The sequence below is a fragment of the Rhea pennata genome, chromosome 17 (genome assembly GCF_028389875.1).
Source record: "Rhea pennata isolate bPtePen1 chromosome 17, bPtePen1.pri, whole genome shotgun sequence".
Taxonomy (NCBI): domain Eukaryota; kingdom Metazoa; phylum Chordata; class Aves; order Rheiformes; family Rheidae; genus Rhea; species Rhea pennata.
In genome coordinates this window covers 4,519,818-4,536,863 of record NC_084679.1, presented here as the reverse complement: position 1 = coordinate 4,536,863, position 17,046 = coordinate 4,519,818, and the positions used below count along the sequence as shown (strand labels likewise).

Below are 17,046 nucleotides of genomic sequence, written 5' to 3'. Positions count from 1 at the left end.
GAGGCCGTCCGGATCCGCAGGAGAAATTGCAGCCGCTACTGGTGGAGCGCTTGAGAGGTTGAAAATCCCTAAAAGGGGCTGAATGTGCTAGTTGCTAAAGAAAAAACAGCTGCCGTCCTGAGAGCCCCGCTTCCCCTCCGTGTCTGAAAATAAAAAGAAGCAATTTAGGGGCTTCCTCCTTGCGTTGCCAAAAACAGCAAAAGAAACAGCCCGCAACTCTGTAAATACTGCTGGTTTCTTCCTTCCTCTCCGGGCGCCTTTCCCTCCTCATCCACGGGGCATGGAGGGCTGCCAGCACTGGCTGCTCCGCGGCTCTTCTGCGCGAGGCTGAGAGATGGGCCCTGCTCCACCGGCGGCATATCGGCTGGCGACGGGGCTGCTTGGTTTTCTTCTCTCGGCGATTTCCTCCAACGGCTTCTCTTTTCTGAGGCTGGTGCACTCATCTTTGCAGAAAAACTTGGGCTTTTAGCATTGATGAGTTGCGGAGGTGTTCTCTTTTTTGTTAGTAATTTCTTCAGCTGCTGCTTTCCAGGAAGGACGGACAGCGCCATGTGCCTGGGGTCACTTTCCTGTGGTGGCCATGGCCTTCTCCAGCTGGGTTTTGTTTGTATCAGCTCCCGCAGCCCCAACCCCTCCAGCTTCGGCTGCCCAGTTCGAGCCGGCCAGCACCTCTCCAGCATCCGCCAGCCCCGGTGCGAGAGCTGCCGAAGCTGCTGACCCGGCTGACGTGGGAGATGTCCCTGTGCTAGCTGGCATCAGAGGGCTCCAACTTGCACAGACTATTTTGTTTGAAACGTTTGGATGTGATGATAATGCGGAACGCAGCGCGTTAGCTCTGACAGCAGCAGCAGCAGCGGTGATAGGATATTGCAGGGCATGTGTTGCAGTTGAGAGCTAACTCTGTACGGTCACGGACTTGTTGTGTCCCATTGACTTCAGCAGGAGGGTTGTGCACACGTTTGAAAGCTCGTTCCTAGCGCCTCTGTCCATGAGTCTATGCACGGCATCGTTGGAGCAAACCCCCTCTGTCTGTCTGTGCTCCATGTTTTGATAGCCGAGTAGGTGCAGCGTGTTCAAGCAGCCACCAAATGCAGCAGATGGAGAGGAGCCGAGGGCCTTGCTGGAGGGCAGGTGTCCACGAGCCAGGGTGGTGTGCTGGGGAGAGTAAGGGAGACCCCTCTGCTTTGGGCTCTTCCTCCACTTGCTAACTCCCTGTGCACGGCCTTCCTTGGCTGTAACGGGAGCTTATCTCCCTCCTGGGACTGGGGATAGCTGAATTGAGCATCGTATGCTTTGGAGGATGCTCAGGCAAAAGGTATGAAGGACACGCAAAGCCCCACTGGGCCAGAGTTCTGTTTCACCAGAGATCTTGGGCCTGGAGTGGAAAAGGGTGAGGAGACCTGATGGTCTGTGTTGAGAATTTACCCTTGGTTGATCCCAGTCCCTGCAGCGCATCTGTGTCCTACTAAACGAGCAGGGTGACTCATGCTCAGTCTGACTGGCTGTCAGGGGAAAGACCTTGAGGAGCTGCTCCTTCAAAGCCTATCTCCTGATCTGCCTTTCTCACTTTGCCCTCTTAGGAACAGAAGTTTTGCCAACGCTATGACCAGCTGATGGAAGCCTGGGAAAAGAAAGTGGAGCGCATCGAAAATAACCCCCGGCGCCGTGCCAAAGAGAGCAAAGTGCGGGAATACTATGAGAAGCAATTCCCGGAGATCCGGAAGCAGCGGGAACTGCAAGAGCGCATGCAGAGGTTAGAGGAGAAGCGGTAGGAAGGGGCTGAGCTGGTATCGGACAGCCTTTCTTTTTTCTTTGTTGATGCTGTGGGATTTGATTGCGGGAAGAATTGCTTGGGGTGACTGTCGCTACGCAGGACCCATCTCTCCCCTTCTCTTGGAATAACTGCACGACGTGCTAACGGCAGGAGCCAGCAAACAAACAGCATGCTGCTTGTTCCCCACGGCGGCTCAGCACCGCTCCAACAGAGGAGGAAAAATGTCAGGAATGTGGCTGCCCATCTCCCCTCTGCTGTTAATTTCCTGGCAGGCCACATCAGAGCGCATGGGCAGGTCCCTCGTCCTGGCCACCTGACCAAGACGGGGCTAATTAACCGCTTAGTTGTAGGCCCAAATAAAGATGTACGAGACTTGCAGGTGGATTTGGCTGTGCCGATGATTTAGAACGTGCTCGTGCTTTGATCAGAGCACGAGCAAAGAGGAAAAACGTCTGCAAATGTTACAGGGGTGACTACAGAAGGTATGAAAGGCACAGAGGGTCCCACAGAAAGGGATGTCCCCTATTTCTCCCCGCTCATTTTCTCCTCTTAGCTCACCTTCCTTACTTAACACAGTTGAGGTCATGCTGTTTCCTGCCAAATGGAGAAAGCAGTTTTGGATCTCCACCCTTCTCGCTGAAAAATCTGTCCTTCCCATTTAAGCTACAAGGACTTTGCCTGGAGACACCTCATGTGCACAGAACCTAAATCCTTGTGCCCTTCACCAACGCCTTGTGCCCTTCAAACAGCTGGAGGTGTCTGAAAAGTCCCTAATCTGCAGCTTTGTTTGTTCTGTCTTAGAGAAGGGGAGAGATGGTACTGACAGATGTTTTCAGCTTTTACCTGTTAAATGTGAAAAGTTTAAATTCCTTGAGAAATATGGGTGTTATGTTGGGTGATATTGCAGGGGCATAGACACTGATAGATGACTTTGATTTAAACGCTCCTGCGGTGTTTGCAAACCAGATGCAATGGCACAGTGCTAATTGCTCAGTGCTAATGCTGACATGTTTATTCCGTTGCCATGGTGTGTTGGGGAGCAAGAAGGCACAAAGGTGGGAGCATGCTTGGGTATGAAGTGTCCTGCCGTAGTAATAATCTAAGATGTGGTTGTTAGCAGAGGTAAGGAAGCTGGTTTGAGTCTACTTGTGAGCCCTAATCCTGCAGGTTTTTACGTGGGGGATGGTGGTTTCCTGGCAGGACTTAGTCCTTTCAGAGCCCACGGGTTGTCGGTGCCATTCCCAGTGGAAATGGGACAGGATGATGTGGAATGGGTGTGGGGATATAACCGTTCCGGGAGCGGGAGCAGGGGTGGTTCGTGGCGCCTCGTACCAGGTGGAGCATCAGTGCCTGAGTGCTTCTCTGCCCTTTCCCAGCAGGGTAGGACAGAGGGGCAGCGGTCTCTCCATGTCGGCTGCACGCAGCGAACACGAGGTGTCAGAAATTATCGACGGGCTCTCAGAACAAGAGGTGAGACTGGGTTTTGCATTCTCGTCTTCACCCTTTATTCCTCTTGTCTCCAGCGAAGCCAGCAGAGCACTAGCAGGCCCTGTGGTGGAACTTGTCTGTGCCAAATCCCACAAACTTCAGGCCACGGTGGTGTCGGGGAGGTTACTGCATGTGTCTAATAGCCTTCCTGGACAGAATCCAAAGTGAGGTGTTCGTTCAATAACCAGCAGTGTATTTCTGGTCACTGGAGAGATACGGAAGAGCTGTGCAGCAGTTCTGCAGCAGTGAAACGTAGAGCAAAACGCTCCAGGCATTAGCGCCAGCCAGCAGGATTTAATGGCATTCATCTGCCTCTTGGGAATGTGAAACTCCAGCTTGCTGCTAATCCTGGGTAGTACCCTACGAACAGGTTATTGCTGTTAGTTTGAACTGCAAGTGGAGGTGGGAAGCAGAGGAGCCAGCCGTTCTGGTTGATGGATGGAGGGGTTTTCCTGTTTCATTATGTTTTGAATGGGCTGTGCGGCTTGACACAAGGGAATCCTATGGAATGAATGGTTTGTCCATGAGCCAGTTGGCCCATGTCTTCTGGGAGTGCTCCATTCATCTTGAAACATCCCCGTGACCTTGGCTTCGTTTGGATCTGGTTTCACAAGGGTTCCACTCGCTTGGCACAGCCAGCCGGCACGGTGCAGTGAGTGGATCACGCTTGGGAGGGGAGAGCAGCCATTGCCCAGCAATAGCTGGGATGTTTGCTGCCTGTGCACAGCTCTGTGCTGCTGCCCTGGGTTAGAGGGAGTTCGCTATTGCAAAGTTGAGGCAACCACACAGGGGATGTGGATCTCGGAAGCAGAGAAAAATTTCACAGTGTTGTAGAGCCTGTGGCCAAGGGGACCATTACATCATTGCGTCTGACCTCCTGCATGGCACGGGCCATTAAATTCCTCCCTGATAGTCTTCTGCAAAGCCCAGAGGCACCGCTTTGCTGTTCTCTGAGGTGGCCTTAAGAGCTGCCATTCAAATATTCAGCTCTTCCATGGAATGAAAAAGTAGTGAGGCTAGAGCAGGGGATTGGTGCCGGAGCTGCGGGCGAGGGCTAGCCCTCCACGCCAACGCGTTCCTGGAGAGGAGAGGGGGCTGGCTGCCCGCCGCGCTCAGGCGGGGTGTTTCTGCAGTGCTCGGCACCCGGAGCCGTGCCAGGTGATGGGAGAGGCCCCGCGCTCCTCAGCTGCGAGCAGCGCTCCTGCCGGCTACCTGTTTCCCTGCACTGCTAATTAGGTCTTTCTCATTTTGTCTAGGGCAGTCTGCATTTGTCAGGCCAGTGCTTTGCCACAAGGTCTGCCTCGACCTCCTGTGATGAGATGAGACCTCCAGGTCATCCAGCATAACGGGCTGCTAGAGCTGGAGGCATCCTAGGGAGGATGAGGAATGAGACAAAATGAGTTGAAGCATCTTTGTATAAAAGGTTGAGATGTGGGAAGAAGAGTTTGGGGCTGGGTTTGCCCCTGGATCCCTCTTCCTCCATGTCCCTCAGTGGAGCGTGCACTTAGTTCCCGCGGGGAAGCAGAGCAGTGCTGGGGCCTGGGCTAGCAGCTTGCTTGAGGGATTAGACGTCTAGCGTTCTCCAAGGAACTGGTGTCTAGCTGTACATCAAAGTAACAGCATTTGAGACCTGGCCTTCCTGGATCTCAGGTTGGGATTAATATCTGACCAGTGCCACCTCAGATGACGGGGAGGGTTCAGGAGTTACGGTGCTGCTAGCAAACAGAAGAGGGGTGACCAGAGCATCCCCTCGTCCCCATGGTGCGGGTCTGTGCACGGAGGACCGCAGGCAGCGCCGTCGCAGCGGCAGTCCCGGCGCTTGGGCGGGGAACGGCACAAGTGAGGCACTGCTTTGGCTGCTGTTGTGAATATTCGAAGAAGCTAGAGCGCCCAGTCTGTCCTGTCCTGGCATGCTGCCTGTGTTCTGGATGGGCTTGTGACTTAAATCAGAGAAAAAGCATCAGACTCTGTCTTAGGGAGTTACCGTTATGGGAAAGGAAGGAGTCATGGCCCCGTTACGGTGACGTTTGATCTCCTTGCATGGCAAAAGGGAATGATGCTGTCTAGAGCAGCTCGTATGGCTATCGGGAGAGAGGTGTGCAAGCTCAGCTGTAGATTGATGCTTTTATTGACTGGCACGTGGAGGAAGGTAGTTTTGCTGCCACTCAGTTGATTTGATTGTTTTATCTAGGTTTTATGGTCTGTAGTAGCTGAGATACTTCAGACTCAATCGAGGCAGAAAAGAGGGTGTGGATGCTGCTAGGAAATACGCTGTAACAATTTTAGGTTTCCTGTAGAGCAGAAACAGGGACAGCCTCCCTCCTGGCCCCCCTTCAGGAAGGCTTTGCAGAGCTGACCCACTTACCTTGCAGCCTGGCAGCGGGGGACTGAACCTCCGTGTGGTCGTGGGCTTCATAGCTGGACAAGTTTTGCACTCCGTGTGCCACCACTGCTTTGACTTGTCTTTCATCTTGGCTTCCTGAGGTCAGACATTTTTACATGGTATCTTAGAAGCCCTTTATTTCAAAATGAAAGATTAATTGTTTCCTGGCTGATGACGATAGCCTCTTTCCACTTTTAATTTACAATTACTCCAGCAGTAAAGCTGTCTAGTACTTGCTCTTAATTTCTCCTGTTCCTCTGCCTGTCCTTTCCTCTCAAGCATCTGTCCCCTCCAGCCTCCCACAGGCCTGCAGTGCTGACCAACTGTTCTCTCTGCTTTCCCCAAAGAACCTGGAGAAGCAGATGCGCCAGCTCGCTGTGATCCCTCCCATGCTCTACGATGCTGACCAGCAGCGCATTAAATTCATCAACATGAACGGCCTTATGGATGACCCTATGAAGGTCTACAAGGACCGGCAGGTGATGAACATGTGGAGCGAACAGGAGAAGGAAACCTTTCGGGAAAAGTGAGTGCAACCCCCGAGCATCTCTTCATTTAGCCTTCGGGAATTGCGGGAGGTGACCTGTGTAATGCCTTTGGCCGAGGTCCCAGCACTAAGCCGTGTGATGGTCACAGAGAGCAACAACCCCAAGGCAGGTGCCCTGAGGGAATTGCCCAAGGACTTGGCTTGCACCCGGAGAGCTGGTATAGCAGAGTGACTGGGACAAATGGTTCATTTGAAGAGGAGAGCGGTGCTGTGACCCAGCCGCAGTTGCTGTGCTTGCCCAGACGCTGGGCACAGGGTGATGGACCTGAACAGAAAGCTCAGACCTTTTTATACAATTAACTCTCAGGCCCTCTGGTAAATTGCCAAATATGTATGCTTTCAACAAGAGTGATCCTTCTGACTCGAAGTTACTTAGTTACTTTCTTTTTTTTTTTTTCCTTTACACCTTGGCTATATTGAAAACGAAGGTCAGGATGTTAAGAAATCAAGAGCAGTGTACCATGGTGCAAAAAAAAATCCCTTTAGGACAGAAAAATCTTTGTCCTTCGTGATGAATACCCAGATGGTTAGCGATCTGGGCTCTGTCCTGAATCCTGCCCCTCCCTCCACATGGCAGAAAGTAACAGTTTTTCTGTTTCCACTTGACCTATTGTATCAGCCAGTTTAAGGATAAAGCCAGTGAAACTCGGTGCTCCATGCACTGCTATTTTTCTGGATTTACATGTCCTTTGGGCACCGCGTGTCTAGGGGATTCTTGGGGCTGTGAGCATCAAACCCTCCCGTTCAGACACCCTCAGGTTGTGTTTTGCAGCCGCCTCTCGCTGTACCTTTCCCTCAGCACTCTGTCCTGCTGTCTGTAGGATTTGCCACCAGCTGCTGTTTCCATGGCTGCATTCCCACATCAGAAACATGCAAACTCTGCGGTGTTTTCTCCTGTTTGCAAGCAGTGCTTGAAAACAGCTTTGCTTTAATGACTGAGATCAATTTGAGAATTTGCGATACCTTCCCTGGGTACAGCTCTGCTGTCAGTTAAGCATTTCTGGCTGAAACTCAGATACAGACTTCCCCATTTATCTCCTACTCCGGCAGGGACTCCAATGCTGTTTACCCAGAGGACCGGAGCGTGTTTGGTGCCTGTATTCAGCTTTGCACTCTTTTATTTTTAATGTGCCCTGAGCAGAATGGGCATGCACAAGGTTGGGTATCGTGTATATAAAAACAGAGCTGGAGCTCAGCTTTCAGCAGGATCAGCTTTGTTGGGACTCACTGGTATGGATGTGAAGGAAGTGGGGTGAAGACAGGTAAGCCCGGGTGGTGGTGTCCCTCGCAGCAGTACTGTCTTAGTCTGGACTCCAGCTTGACACCGTGAATTACAAGCAGGCTCACAGCCAGCACCGAGGAAGGAAAACAAGGATCAAGAGGCTTACTCAGCTCAAATTCCCTTTGGATCGGCTCTTAACTTCGCAGTGCAGATGTAGCCAGGAACAAAGGTGCCCAGAGGAAATGGGAGGGGAAGAGACACCTTTGCCTTGAGGTTCCTGGGGTAAAGCAGAGGTGAGGTTGGATTGTTTGCATTATTTTTAGGTGTGGTTGGGAAGCCACAGACTGGGACAGAGGTTATGGTGGTGGTCATTAGGTGTGTGATTTAGATGTTCATCTGTACCATACTGAGCTAGAAACAGAGTTACCCTCCAGGTAAATGAGGGGAGCCCTCACTTGGTGTCAGAAATACCTCTTAACTGCTGGTGAAGCCTCCTGCTTGCAGCTGAAGTAGGTAATTGCCAAGGCGGACAGAAAAGGAACAAAACAAGCAAACCAACTCTTAAGCCTTTTGTAGAGGAGAACCCTGATTGCTAATTAGCCTTTGAGTGTGCTACTCCAGTCTGTAAGGCTTGCACACAAGTGACGCAAAGGCTAATTGCTTTGTCTTTAATGGAGGGGCCATACCTGGCTAATGGGGCTGGAAGAACCCACACCCAGCTCTTGCATCCTGCTGTGCATGGTGGTTTCTGTGTCATCACCATGGGTGATGCGAAGCTCAAGGCATAAATACAGAAGGATTTCAAGGTTCTCACAAAACTAATTTTAAGCAAACATCCGTGTTTGTGAGCTGTAGGGAAGGCTGCCGGGGGAGTCCTGCCGCAGCTCCCTCCCTGACCCCTCTGTAGACAGTTGAACTACGTGGTGTGCTGCGCTTTCTGGCCCAAGTTGTTAAGGTGAACCAGAGTTGTGCCATCCACGGTCGTGACTCGGAGCCTGCCTCCTCCACGGTCCCTGAAAACCCAGCGCAGCTCTGCTCAGCCCTAATTGCCTCTCAGAGAAAACAGCTCGGTGTTGCAAGACCAACAAGCTCCAGGTCTGAACCCGTTTTAGCCATAGGGTTTAACCACAAGGGAGGTTATGATTTGATTTGCATCTGGACAGGATTTCAGATCTCTTTGCTGCGTGCGCATTGCTAGCCTGCTCCCAGGTTGGCCGTGGTTTGCCACGGTACCAACCCCTGAAGCAGGCATGGTTGCGATACCCCTGAATCCTACTCGGGCATCAAGGCCCCGTTGTGCCGGGCATCTGTCCCTTGCTGTGCAAACATGGCCTGGCCTGGGGAAAGCACTGGATTGCCATCTGCACTGCCCCCCGCCACTGTGTTAGCGTCACTGATAACATGACCAGTCCCTTGATCAGCCCTTGGTTTGCACCTCATGACAGGACAAGCCAGCTTCAGAGCTGGGCTGTGATCCCAATACATTTGAACAGCAAAGCTGCTGCATTTCTTTTTCTTTGCTTTTTTTTTTTTTTTTTTCCCTAGCGTTTGTGGCTGCTTCTTTCTTTTGCTTATTATTTAGTCACATGTCTTGGGGGATCTCCCTTGGGTGTCTGTGTTATATTTGGATGGTTGTGCCCTTCAAAACACTCTATGGAAGAAAGGCTGCAGCTGCGTACAGGATAGACTGAAGGAGTCCCTGCAAAGCGCCCGAGCAGCCCGTTCCCGCCGCGGTCCCTCTGCAGAGCCCACCGCCCACATCCACATCCCGCCTCGTCTCGCGGGGTCGCCCCCGAGAGCCTCGCGCTGGCGGCTGTGGAGATGAAGTCCCCCTGCTCTGGTGACTGCTTGCCAGGACAATCTTGCCCGCCCTGCAGTTTGCCTCTTTCCTGCAAGCGGTTTCCCTTGGAGCTTCAGCCCCTGCAGCTCGAAGGGCGTATTGCCGTGTCGGGGAGGCTGCGGGCTGTGTGTAGCCCCCGAGGCCGGCGGAGCCCTGCGCACGGAGCAGGGCTGGCCGCTCTCCCCAGCGGCGCCCGGCTTGGCGGGTGCTTCTGCAGAGCCCGTGCCGAGCTCCAGCACTGGCGCGAGGGTCCCGCTTTGCAGAGCTCACCACGCATCGGCACCGCAGCCGGAGATGGTCCCCTGCCACCTGGGAGGACCTTACGCCAAGGGCTCGCTGGCTTTACAGCGCTCTCCCGCAGCCTAGGCGGTGGGATTTGTTGGACGAGGCGTTCCTTCTGCATCTGCAGGTAGCTCCCTCCACGCGGGGATGCGCCCTCCCGGGCTGCCGGAGCCTGCCGACAGCCTCCTCGGCACTCCGGGCGGGAGGGAGCCTTCCTCCGTGCTGCTGGGGAGCTCTTGACCAACCCAGCAACACGGCAGCCCCGTGCTTCCCCTGTGCTTGGATTTCCGTGTCCTTCCTTTGCGGGGACCCAGCGTCCCCGCCGTGCGAGGAGGCCGACAGCTGTGCTCGTGGCCAGCTGGGCGCTGTGCGGCGGAGCGCAGAGCGCTGGAGGGTGAAGCCACGTTGCATCCTCCTTGCTCGGAGCGCTTGTCTTGCCTTTTAGATGACAGCAAAGCCATCACCCTCCTCTCTTATCTTGCCCTGCTGTTGTACTCAGCAGTGACATGTGCCACCAGCTTCCTAGTCATTGATCGTGATTCCTCAGGGAAAGCGGCTTTCATTACTCAGCCTGTTGTTTTTTCCTTTGCCAAGCTTTTTTCTTTTTTTTCCTTGATGCATTTGGCATTTCTGAGGCCTCAGTCTGATATCCAGCCGCCTTCCCTGCCTGCCCTGCCATTGGGATGGACTGCCAGGGTTTGGGCGGTGGTGGCCGTGGGATTGAGCAGGGTGACGGACGGCTATTGGGCACTGCTGGCCCCTTCTGCCCTCTCCCACCCTGCTATCAGCCTCTGCAGAACAGGGCCCCCATCAGCCAAACTCCACTGGGCTAAATTTAAAGTTCCTGTCTTTCTGGGAAGCTGATCAGCAGACACATGTTTTCTCAAACCCGCAAGTCCCTTGAGAAGTTGGCCTCTCCGCTCCCAGCATGCAGGGCAGGGCAGTGCCGCTGCGGGGGTGAGCTTGAACCCGGTGCTGGCGCCGCACTAACCCTCTCTGTCCTTCTCCCACAGGTTCATGCAGCACCCGAAGAACTTCGGCCTCATTGCTTCCTTTCTGGACAGGAAGGTAAGCCTCAAGGCTTTCTCTGCACACCTGTAACCCTCCTGCCTGCCTCCCGCTGTTTCCCTTGCATCTCATGACTTTTGGTAGTGCCGGAGCCTCCAGCGGCTCCCCAGCACCTGTGGGTGGTGGTAGCTGAGGGCCCCTGGAGACACGGTCCAGGCGTATGCCCGCCTCCTGCAGAGACACGGGGCTGAGTCAGCTCTGAAGACGCTGGCAGCTCAGAGCCGCAGGATGCATGAGCACGTCCAGCCTGGTGCGTAGGCATTTCAGCCCCCTGCTTTTGCTACATGAGGAAGCTGCTTTCCAGGATCTTGTGCAGACGTTTTCCATCCACCAGCCTACCTCATAGAGGAGGTGCCGAAAACAGGCTGTGCCTGCTGCAAAGTGGGGTGGGGGGTGGCCTCCTTGTCTGGGGCAGGGGAGTGCCAAGATGGGGTGCATCCCAATTAGGCCAGCATTTCAGATTAGTGTTGTGTGTACACACACCCCCCCGAAAATCCTGAAATCGGTCGTTGTTCTTTAGGAACAGTTCAGTAGCAGGAGAGCCTGAACTTACCCACCCGTTTAGGGTGGCCTTTCCCTATTCGCTGCTAATTGAACAGATGGGAGAAGGAGTTGAAAAAGAGATCTTCAAGAGTGAGTCTTTGGCCATGTCCTGATCCAGGCCAGGTAACTTCCATGGGGCAGGCCACATGGGTGACCCTGAACAGACCTGGCCTGAAAGGACAAAGAGGTGGGTCTTGAGGAAGAAGTGCTTAGGAGCTGCTTGTGCTCCTGGAAGTCAGTTAAAGCCTTTACCTGTCCTTCACAAGTGTTTCACCAGCATATCGCAGTGCACTTCCCAGGAGAGATGGGCTGTGCCGTGCTCTTTCACACCACTGAGGCACAGACAGGCGAGGTGATTTCCTCAAAGTCTCATGATAGGGTTGGAGGAAGGATGGAAATCTTGGACTCCCCGACTGCTGCCTGGGGGAGGGTGGGCACTCAGCTAGCCCAAGCAAGGTGGTCACTTAGTTGAGTGGCTTTTGGCTCCAGAAGCTTCAGCAGCAGCTGGGACGCAGTGTCCATTCAGTCTGGGTGAACCCCTCTGCTTTGAGCTGGGTGGACCTGATGGCTTCCAGAGGTCCCTTCCAGCCTAAAATATGCTCTGATTCTGCCTGGCACCAAATGGGAAGATCATCTGTAAGAGCTCGATTTTCCTGTCCAAAGCAGCAGGCAAACAATAGGGCAGCAGTAATCTAGCGTAACAGGCTGTAAGACACCAGGCTGTTTTCAGCCTTTTCCCACTTGTTAAAGCTGAAAGTGGTAGGACTTGGATGATGCTCACAATCCACCCTGTGTTCCAAGCTGTAAAATGTCTTCTAATTTTATTTGTACTCGTTTGTAAATCAGGCTGTAATTATGATACAGAACACATCCATTATCTTGTTGGAGAGAGATGCAAAGTATGGCTCAATGTAATGAATTAATAGATTTTTAAATTGCATTATAAAAAAAATAGTGATCTTAGCCCTTGGAACAGATGACTGTAAGTTTTTGTGTTTGTGTGTGTGTGTGTGTGTGTGTGTGTAATCAGGGCTAGATTGGAAAGCAATCCAATTAACACTTTAGAAGTTGCAATCTGGCTTGCGAATGGTCCCACTCTTTGCATAGGAGTGGGAGGGAGCAGCCTTGTCCACCCACTGACCCCTCTGAGAGGGACATCGCAGGAGAACTCAGCAGCACCCTGTCCCTGGGCACGTGCAGGCGTCACGGGTCTACGGGTTTATTTCTTTATATGCAGCCACGGAGCCCCTATGTGAGAGCGTAGCCCAAGACCAGCATTCAGTTGCCCACAAACCAAGTGTGGGACTTTTGCAGGGTTGCGATGCTGCTGGGGAGCAGAGCCACGTCCCAGCCCCCCTGCTCTTGTTTTCTGAACGCGGCTGATCCAGGACAGCGCTCTGCCGAGCTGACCGGGGGGGTTGGATGGTGGCTCCTGAACGCAGGGAGTTTGACACATCTGTGTGGAAGTCGTGTGTTTTAGCCAGTAAACCTAGCGGCTGGAAATAACTCTAGCTGACAGTCGCGTGGCAGGTTACGTGCAGCGTCACTACAACGAAGGGTGACAGGCAGCTCTCCCCACTCTGCTTTTAGTTGCCACAGTTATCCGGGGTCAGCCCTTCCCCCTGCCCCGAGATGGCCCCTCGCTCCGCACGACGTTCCACTCTTCCTTGTGTGCCCCCGCTCCGGCTCGGCGCGCCTGCGGAAGGGGCCCGGCCCGGCCCTTGGGAAAGCGGTAGCCCCGGGCAGGGCTTTCTACTCGGGCAGCGTGCTTTGCCCCCCTCTTTCTGTGTGCAAAGTCTGCACCAGCTTGGCGAAGGGAAACGACTTCTGCTGCAGATCTTCAGAAGCTGCAGCAGGTGTGACGCTCTCGGGGCCTGAATATTGCTGCTAAGAGTGTGAGGGACCAAAATACGCTGTTCCCTAACTCGCCTGTGTCATTGCAGACAGTGGCGGACTGCGTCTTGTATTACTACCTGACCAAGAAGAATGAGAACTACAAGAACCTCGTAAGAAGGAATTACCGGCGGCGCGGGAAGAACCAGGTAAGAGATGGAGGAGTGCATGGAAATTTTCTCGCTCCTGCCAGCCGAGGAGCAGCAGTGATTTACACATGCCACCATCCCAAATGCTTCTTCCCTCCCCCCGCAAACGGAGATCTGGATTGCAGACTGCGATGGGGCTTGCAAGTTTATTCTGTATCACCGCTCAGAACGTGCTGTTTCCTGGTAGTTGATGTGTGACCATCGTTGTCCTGAACTCTTGAGTAGTTTTACAAACAAAAAGCCAAGATGCTTGAAAACGAGGGCGCAGTGAGTGCGGAAAGCCTGGCTGTCTGTCCGCGGTTACACTGCCCCATGGAGGTGACCTAGGCCTTCGAGGCTGTGGGTCTGTGCAAGACCCGAGCACAGCCTGCTTTTCTCTGCCTTTCTGGAGGCAGCAGCCAGCAAGGACGGTGCTGCGCGGGGCTGGAGGGGGGCTGCCGCTTGGCAGAGACTGCCCGTGGCACGGGTATGGGAGGGGAGCGCGTTGGGTGGGAGAGCCTTTGGGCCCTGCTGAAAAGAGGTGTGCAGTGCTGTTGAAAGGTCTGAGGGTATCCACGATGCTCCTGGGGGCTGGCAGATTCAGTGCTGAAGCTGTAAGAGACCCCAAAGCTTTTGGAGTACCAGCAGGAGGTACCTAGGAGACCTCAGATAACATGAGGTGCCTGGGGGTAGGTGACTGAATCACCCCGTGCTGTTGCGTGACCTAGTTACGAATCTGTTTTTGTGCCAGTGTTGTTGCTGAGATCACTCAAGGTACCCAGAGAGGTCCTAGCCTTCTGGTGAAGGAGCCTTGTCCCAGTGGGTGTTTTAAATGAGAGGAAGGTCTCACTGGTGAGTCCTCAGCTCGGTGAACAGTTATTCACTTGATGAGGAGAGTGCGATGACTGCAAAGGGAGTATCTCCCCAGATAACGTGGGGATAGGAATGGAAAAACTGGCCTGTCCTGTAGCACCACTGACATAAGCCGTTCCTCATGCTCCATGGCCATAAAAAGCAGCTCTTGGGTCTAGAGCCTGATTGGAAGGGAGATAGGTAGCCTTGCTCCAATTTGATTTCTGCAGCATTAAGACATGAGAATAGTTAGCACATGACGAATGTCATGGACAGGGCCCAATTTTCCCTTCTTTTTTTCAGAGACATGAGAGATGGATAAAACCCTATTAGATTATCCAGTCCCTCTCCCAGCAAACACAGGGTGGTTCCCTCCAGTACATTTTTATAGTGTTTACCATGGTCTGTTTTGTTAGATCACAGCAACTAGAACATGAGGCCACATTTGTTTCTTGTTAACAGTGGAGACATTTAGCACAGCTAATTCTGGTTTCAGTGTTAAGTTGAGCAAGTAACAAGTGTGGATGAAGGGAGAGGGACAGCCTACAGGGCTGCCCTGCACCTAGCTGTTCCCTTAACATACCTCTGGGGCCACAGACCTGTCCGTTCTGCACTCAGCAGATACTAGTTGGGTTCTGGTTTTTAAAAGTATCCCTAGCCACAGAATTTCCCAGGGTACGTTCTCTTGCTAATGAAGCTGGTCCTGCCAGGGCAGTAGAGATCATGCGTTTAGTCTTCGGAAGTAGAGATTTGCTACCTCCTGCATTGGCTGTAATAAAACAGGAATGCTTTCCCAGTAAAGGACAGCAATATTTGTAAGTTTGTGAGACAGAGACTGGTAGGCTCTGAGGTGTGTGGGCTTCACCTTTGATGGAGCTCGACCAGGAGCCTATTGATTTTGAAAGAAAGGTTGGATCCATGATTCTGGAGCGGAGTGGGACAGCCGGCACTCTCATCACTGCCAGATGCTCAGGTGTAAGATGGGCGTCCTGCAAGCCCCGTGGAGATGTGTGCTGCCGTTTCTGCGTTTGGTGTCGCCCTGCTGAGCTCACACTGAAGAGGGTGTGAAGACTGATTAGCCAAAATATGTGTTGCTATGCCCCAGGGCGTGTTATGTGGTGGCCAGGCTGCAGTCCCTGCGCAGGGGAGAGGTGACTGCCAGCTGCATTCAGCCTAGGAGGTTGTGCTGGGGTTCACTCTTCCTGGCCCTGAGATGTGTTGAGCTTGCTTTGCAGCAGATGTGCTGTTCGGACAGGGTTTAAGAGGTAGGGGTTGTCCATACCAACCAGTAGTGGGAGAGAGGTGGAGAGCAAGAAACCCAGCTTGGAGCAGCTCTCCCCCAAAGACCTTGGGAGGTCTGGAGGTGTGTGCTTCTCTCAGTGCTGCCATGCAGTTGGTATTTCCACATGTAACTTGCATCCCTTTCCAGTGGTGCTGCATAAAGAGGAGGTGCAGGAGGCCGAGCTGGAAGGACTCCGGTTCCTTGGAGTGCTGGCTCAGTAAGGGCATGCTTCGGAGGAGAGATTGGAGGTGCTGGCAGAAGCCAGTGGGAACAGTGACCCATCTCCCTCGTGGCCCATTCAGCTCTGCCAGAGGGTGGCTGCTCTTCGCCCTCCCTTGGTGTTGGCTCTCGGGGCGGGAGGAGGCACAGGCGTCGCTCTGGCTGCAGGTGGGTGCTTGGCTGCAGGACCAACCTTTGGGGAGCCTGGTCTCCTCGGAGCATGTGGCCGACGGGACCTGCTCGCCCCAGCCAGGCTGGGTGAGCGGGTGGCTGTGCTGACTGGCATGGGAGAGGCTCAGTACCGCCTGTTTGGAGGGCTGGGGTGGTGGCGGACATTCCTGGGTCATGGAGGGGGATTTTTCCTTCGTGAGTGTCTTCCTGAACTGGTTGAACTCTGCCCGTGTCTGGGGAAGGTGAGCTCCGTTGTGGAGGTCTGGCCAGCTCTGCTCACCCCTTAAATCGGTGGTTTGGGCAGAAACAAGCTAATCCCCAAGGCTCAGCCCACACCTTACATCTGCTCCCTATTTGTCCCTGTTGGGCCCCTCTCTGTTCTTCCGGTTGAGCCATGTGCGGGGCCATCCACTGAACTGGACCATGAGGAACCGATCCAGGCTAAAAATAGCTGTTTTTTTCCCCCCTCCTGGGATTATTTCTAACCCCATGCAGTTCCCCGAGCCCATTGCCCCCATGGCCTTACAAACAGCGGGGGCTGCGTGGCTGAGGACCGGGGCCGCGGGAGGCGTGGGGCCGCCGTTCCCACGCGAGGTCCCAGCCCCGGGAGATGGTGAGCGGCTCGGGACAGGCGGCACGCGGCGAGAGCATGGGGACCGGCAGCGGTCTGGGCTTGCGCGGGGCGGAGCGCAGCGAGGTCGTGGGGCTGCCAGCGAGGGTTAAATCTCCAAGTGAGATTTAATAGATTGTGAGAAGGGGAGGGAGCTGCTTTGCTGCTTATCTGACGAGAAGAGCAGATGAGTTGTGATACAGATTGCGTTTCAAGTGGCCCTGCGTTGTTTCCTTGCTCATTTTCTCATGGAGAGGTTGGTGGTCTTATTTGCTTTTGGAGACTGCAGGGAGCTTGAGAGAGAAGTGGAGATAATTATAAGTAGAAATAAAGCTATTCTGGTGTCAAGATTATCATTGTGGCCTACTTATTAAAAGTACATTAAAAAATAAGAATCCCATTGCTCCTTGGCTGATGGTCCCCTGGCAAAAGATATTCCTCATAAAGCTGCTGCTTATTGCTAAAAACCTCCTGCCAAGAGCGGGGACTTCACGTGATTCTGCTTCCAGTTTGTCATAAAAACAAGCAGCGTCCCGTTCCAAGGCACGGCGCATGCTCCGCGCCGCCGGCTCCCGGCGCGAATGAATGAAAGGCACCTGCATCCGATGGATCGCTAGGCGTGACTCTGTTCATGCTCCCAAGATGATGATCCTTTCTAAAATAATCCCCTGTATTCTGCTATGAAAAACATAATTTCACCCTGAAAGGAAAAAGAGGGGGGGGGGGGGAAGTTTGACTCATGGT

The 17,046-nt window shown here is 53.5% G+C and overlaps 1 protein-coding gene across 9 annotated transcripts in view; it reads left to right on the top strand.

Annotated features, from left to right (window-relative positions):
* The window catches only part of NCOR2 (nuclear receptor corepressor 2), a 267,305-nt gene that overhangs the window by 170,957 nt on the left and 79,302 nt on the right, over positions 1-17,046 (top strand). For 4 of the 9 annotated variants that reach the window (XM_062590196.1, XM_062590202.1, XM_062590201.1 and 1 more), the window contains exons 10-14: positions 1,581-1,768; positions 3,151-3,244; positions 5,993-6,171; positions 10,550-10,604; positions 13,091-13,189. In XM_062590196.1, the coding sequence (XP_062446180.1) occupies positions 1,581-1,768; positions 3,151-3,244; positions 5,993-6,171; positions 10,550-10,604; positions 13,091-13,189 (615 nt within the window). The remainder of the gene's footprint in view (positions 1-1,580; positions 1,769-3,150; positions 3,245-5,992; positions 6,172-10,549; positions 10,605-13,090; positions 13,190-17,046) is intronic. The other 5 variants (XM_062590203.1, XM_062590200.1, XM_062590204.1 and 2 more) reach the window with 3 other exon arrangements.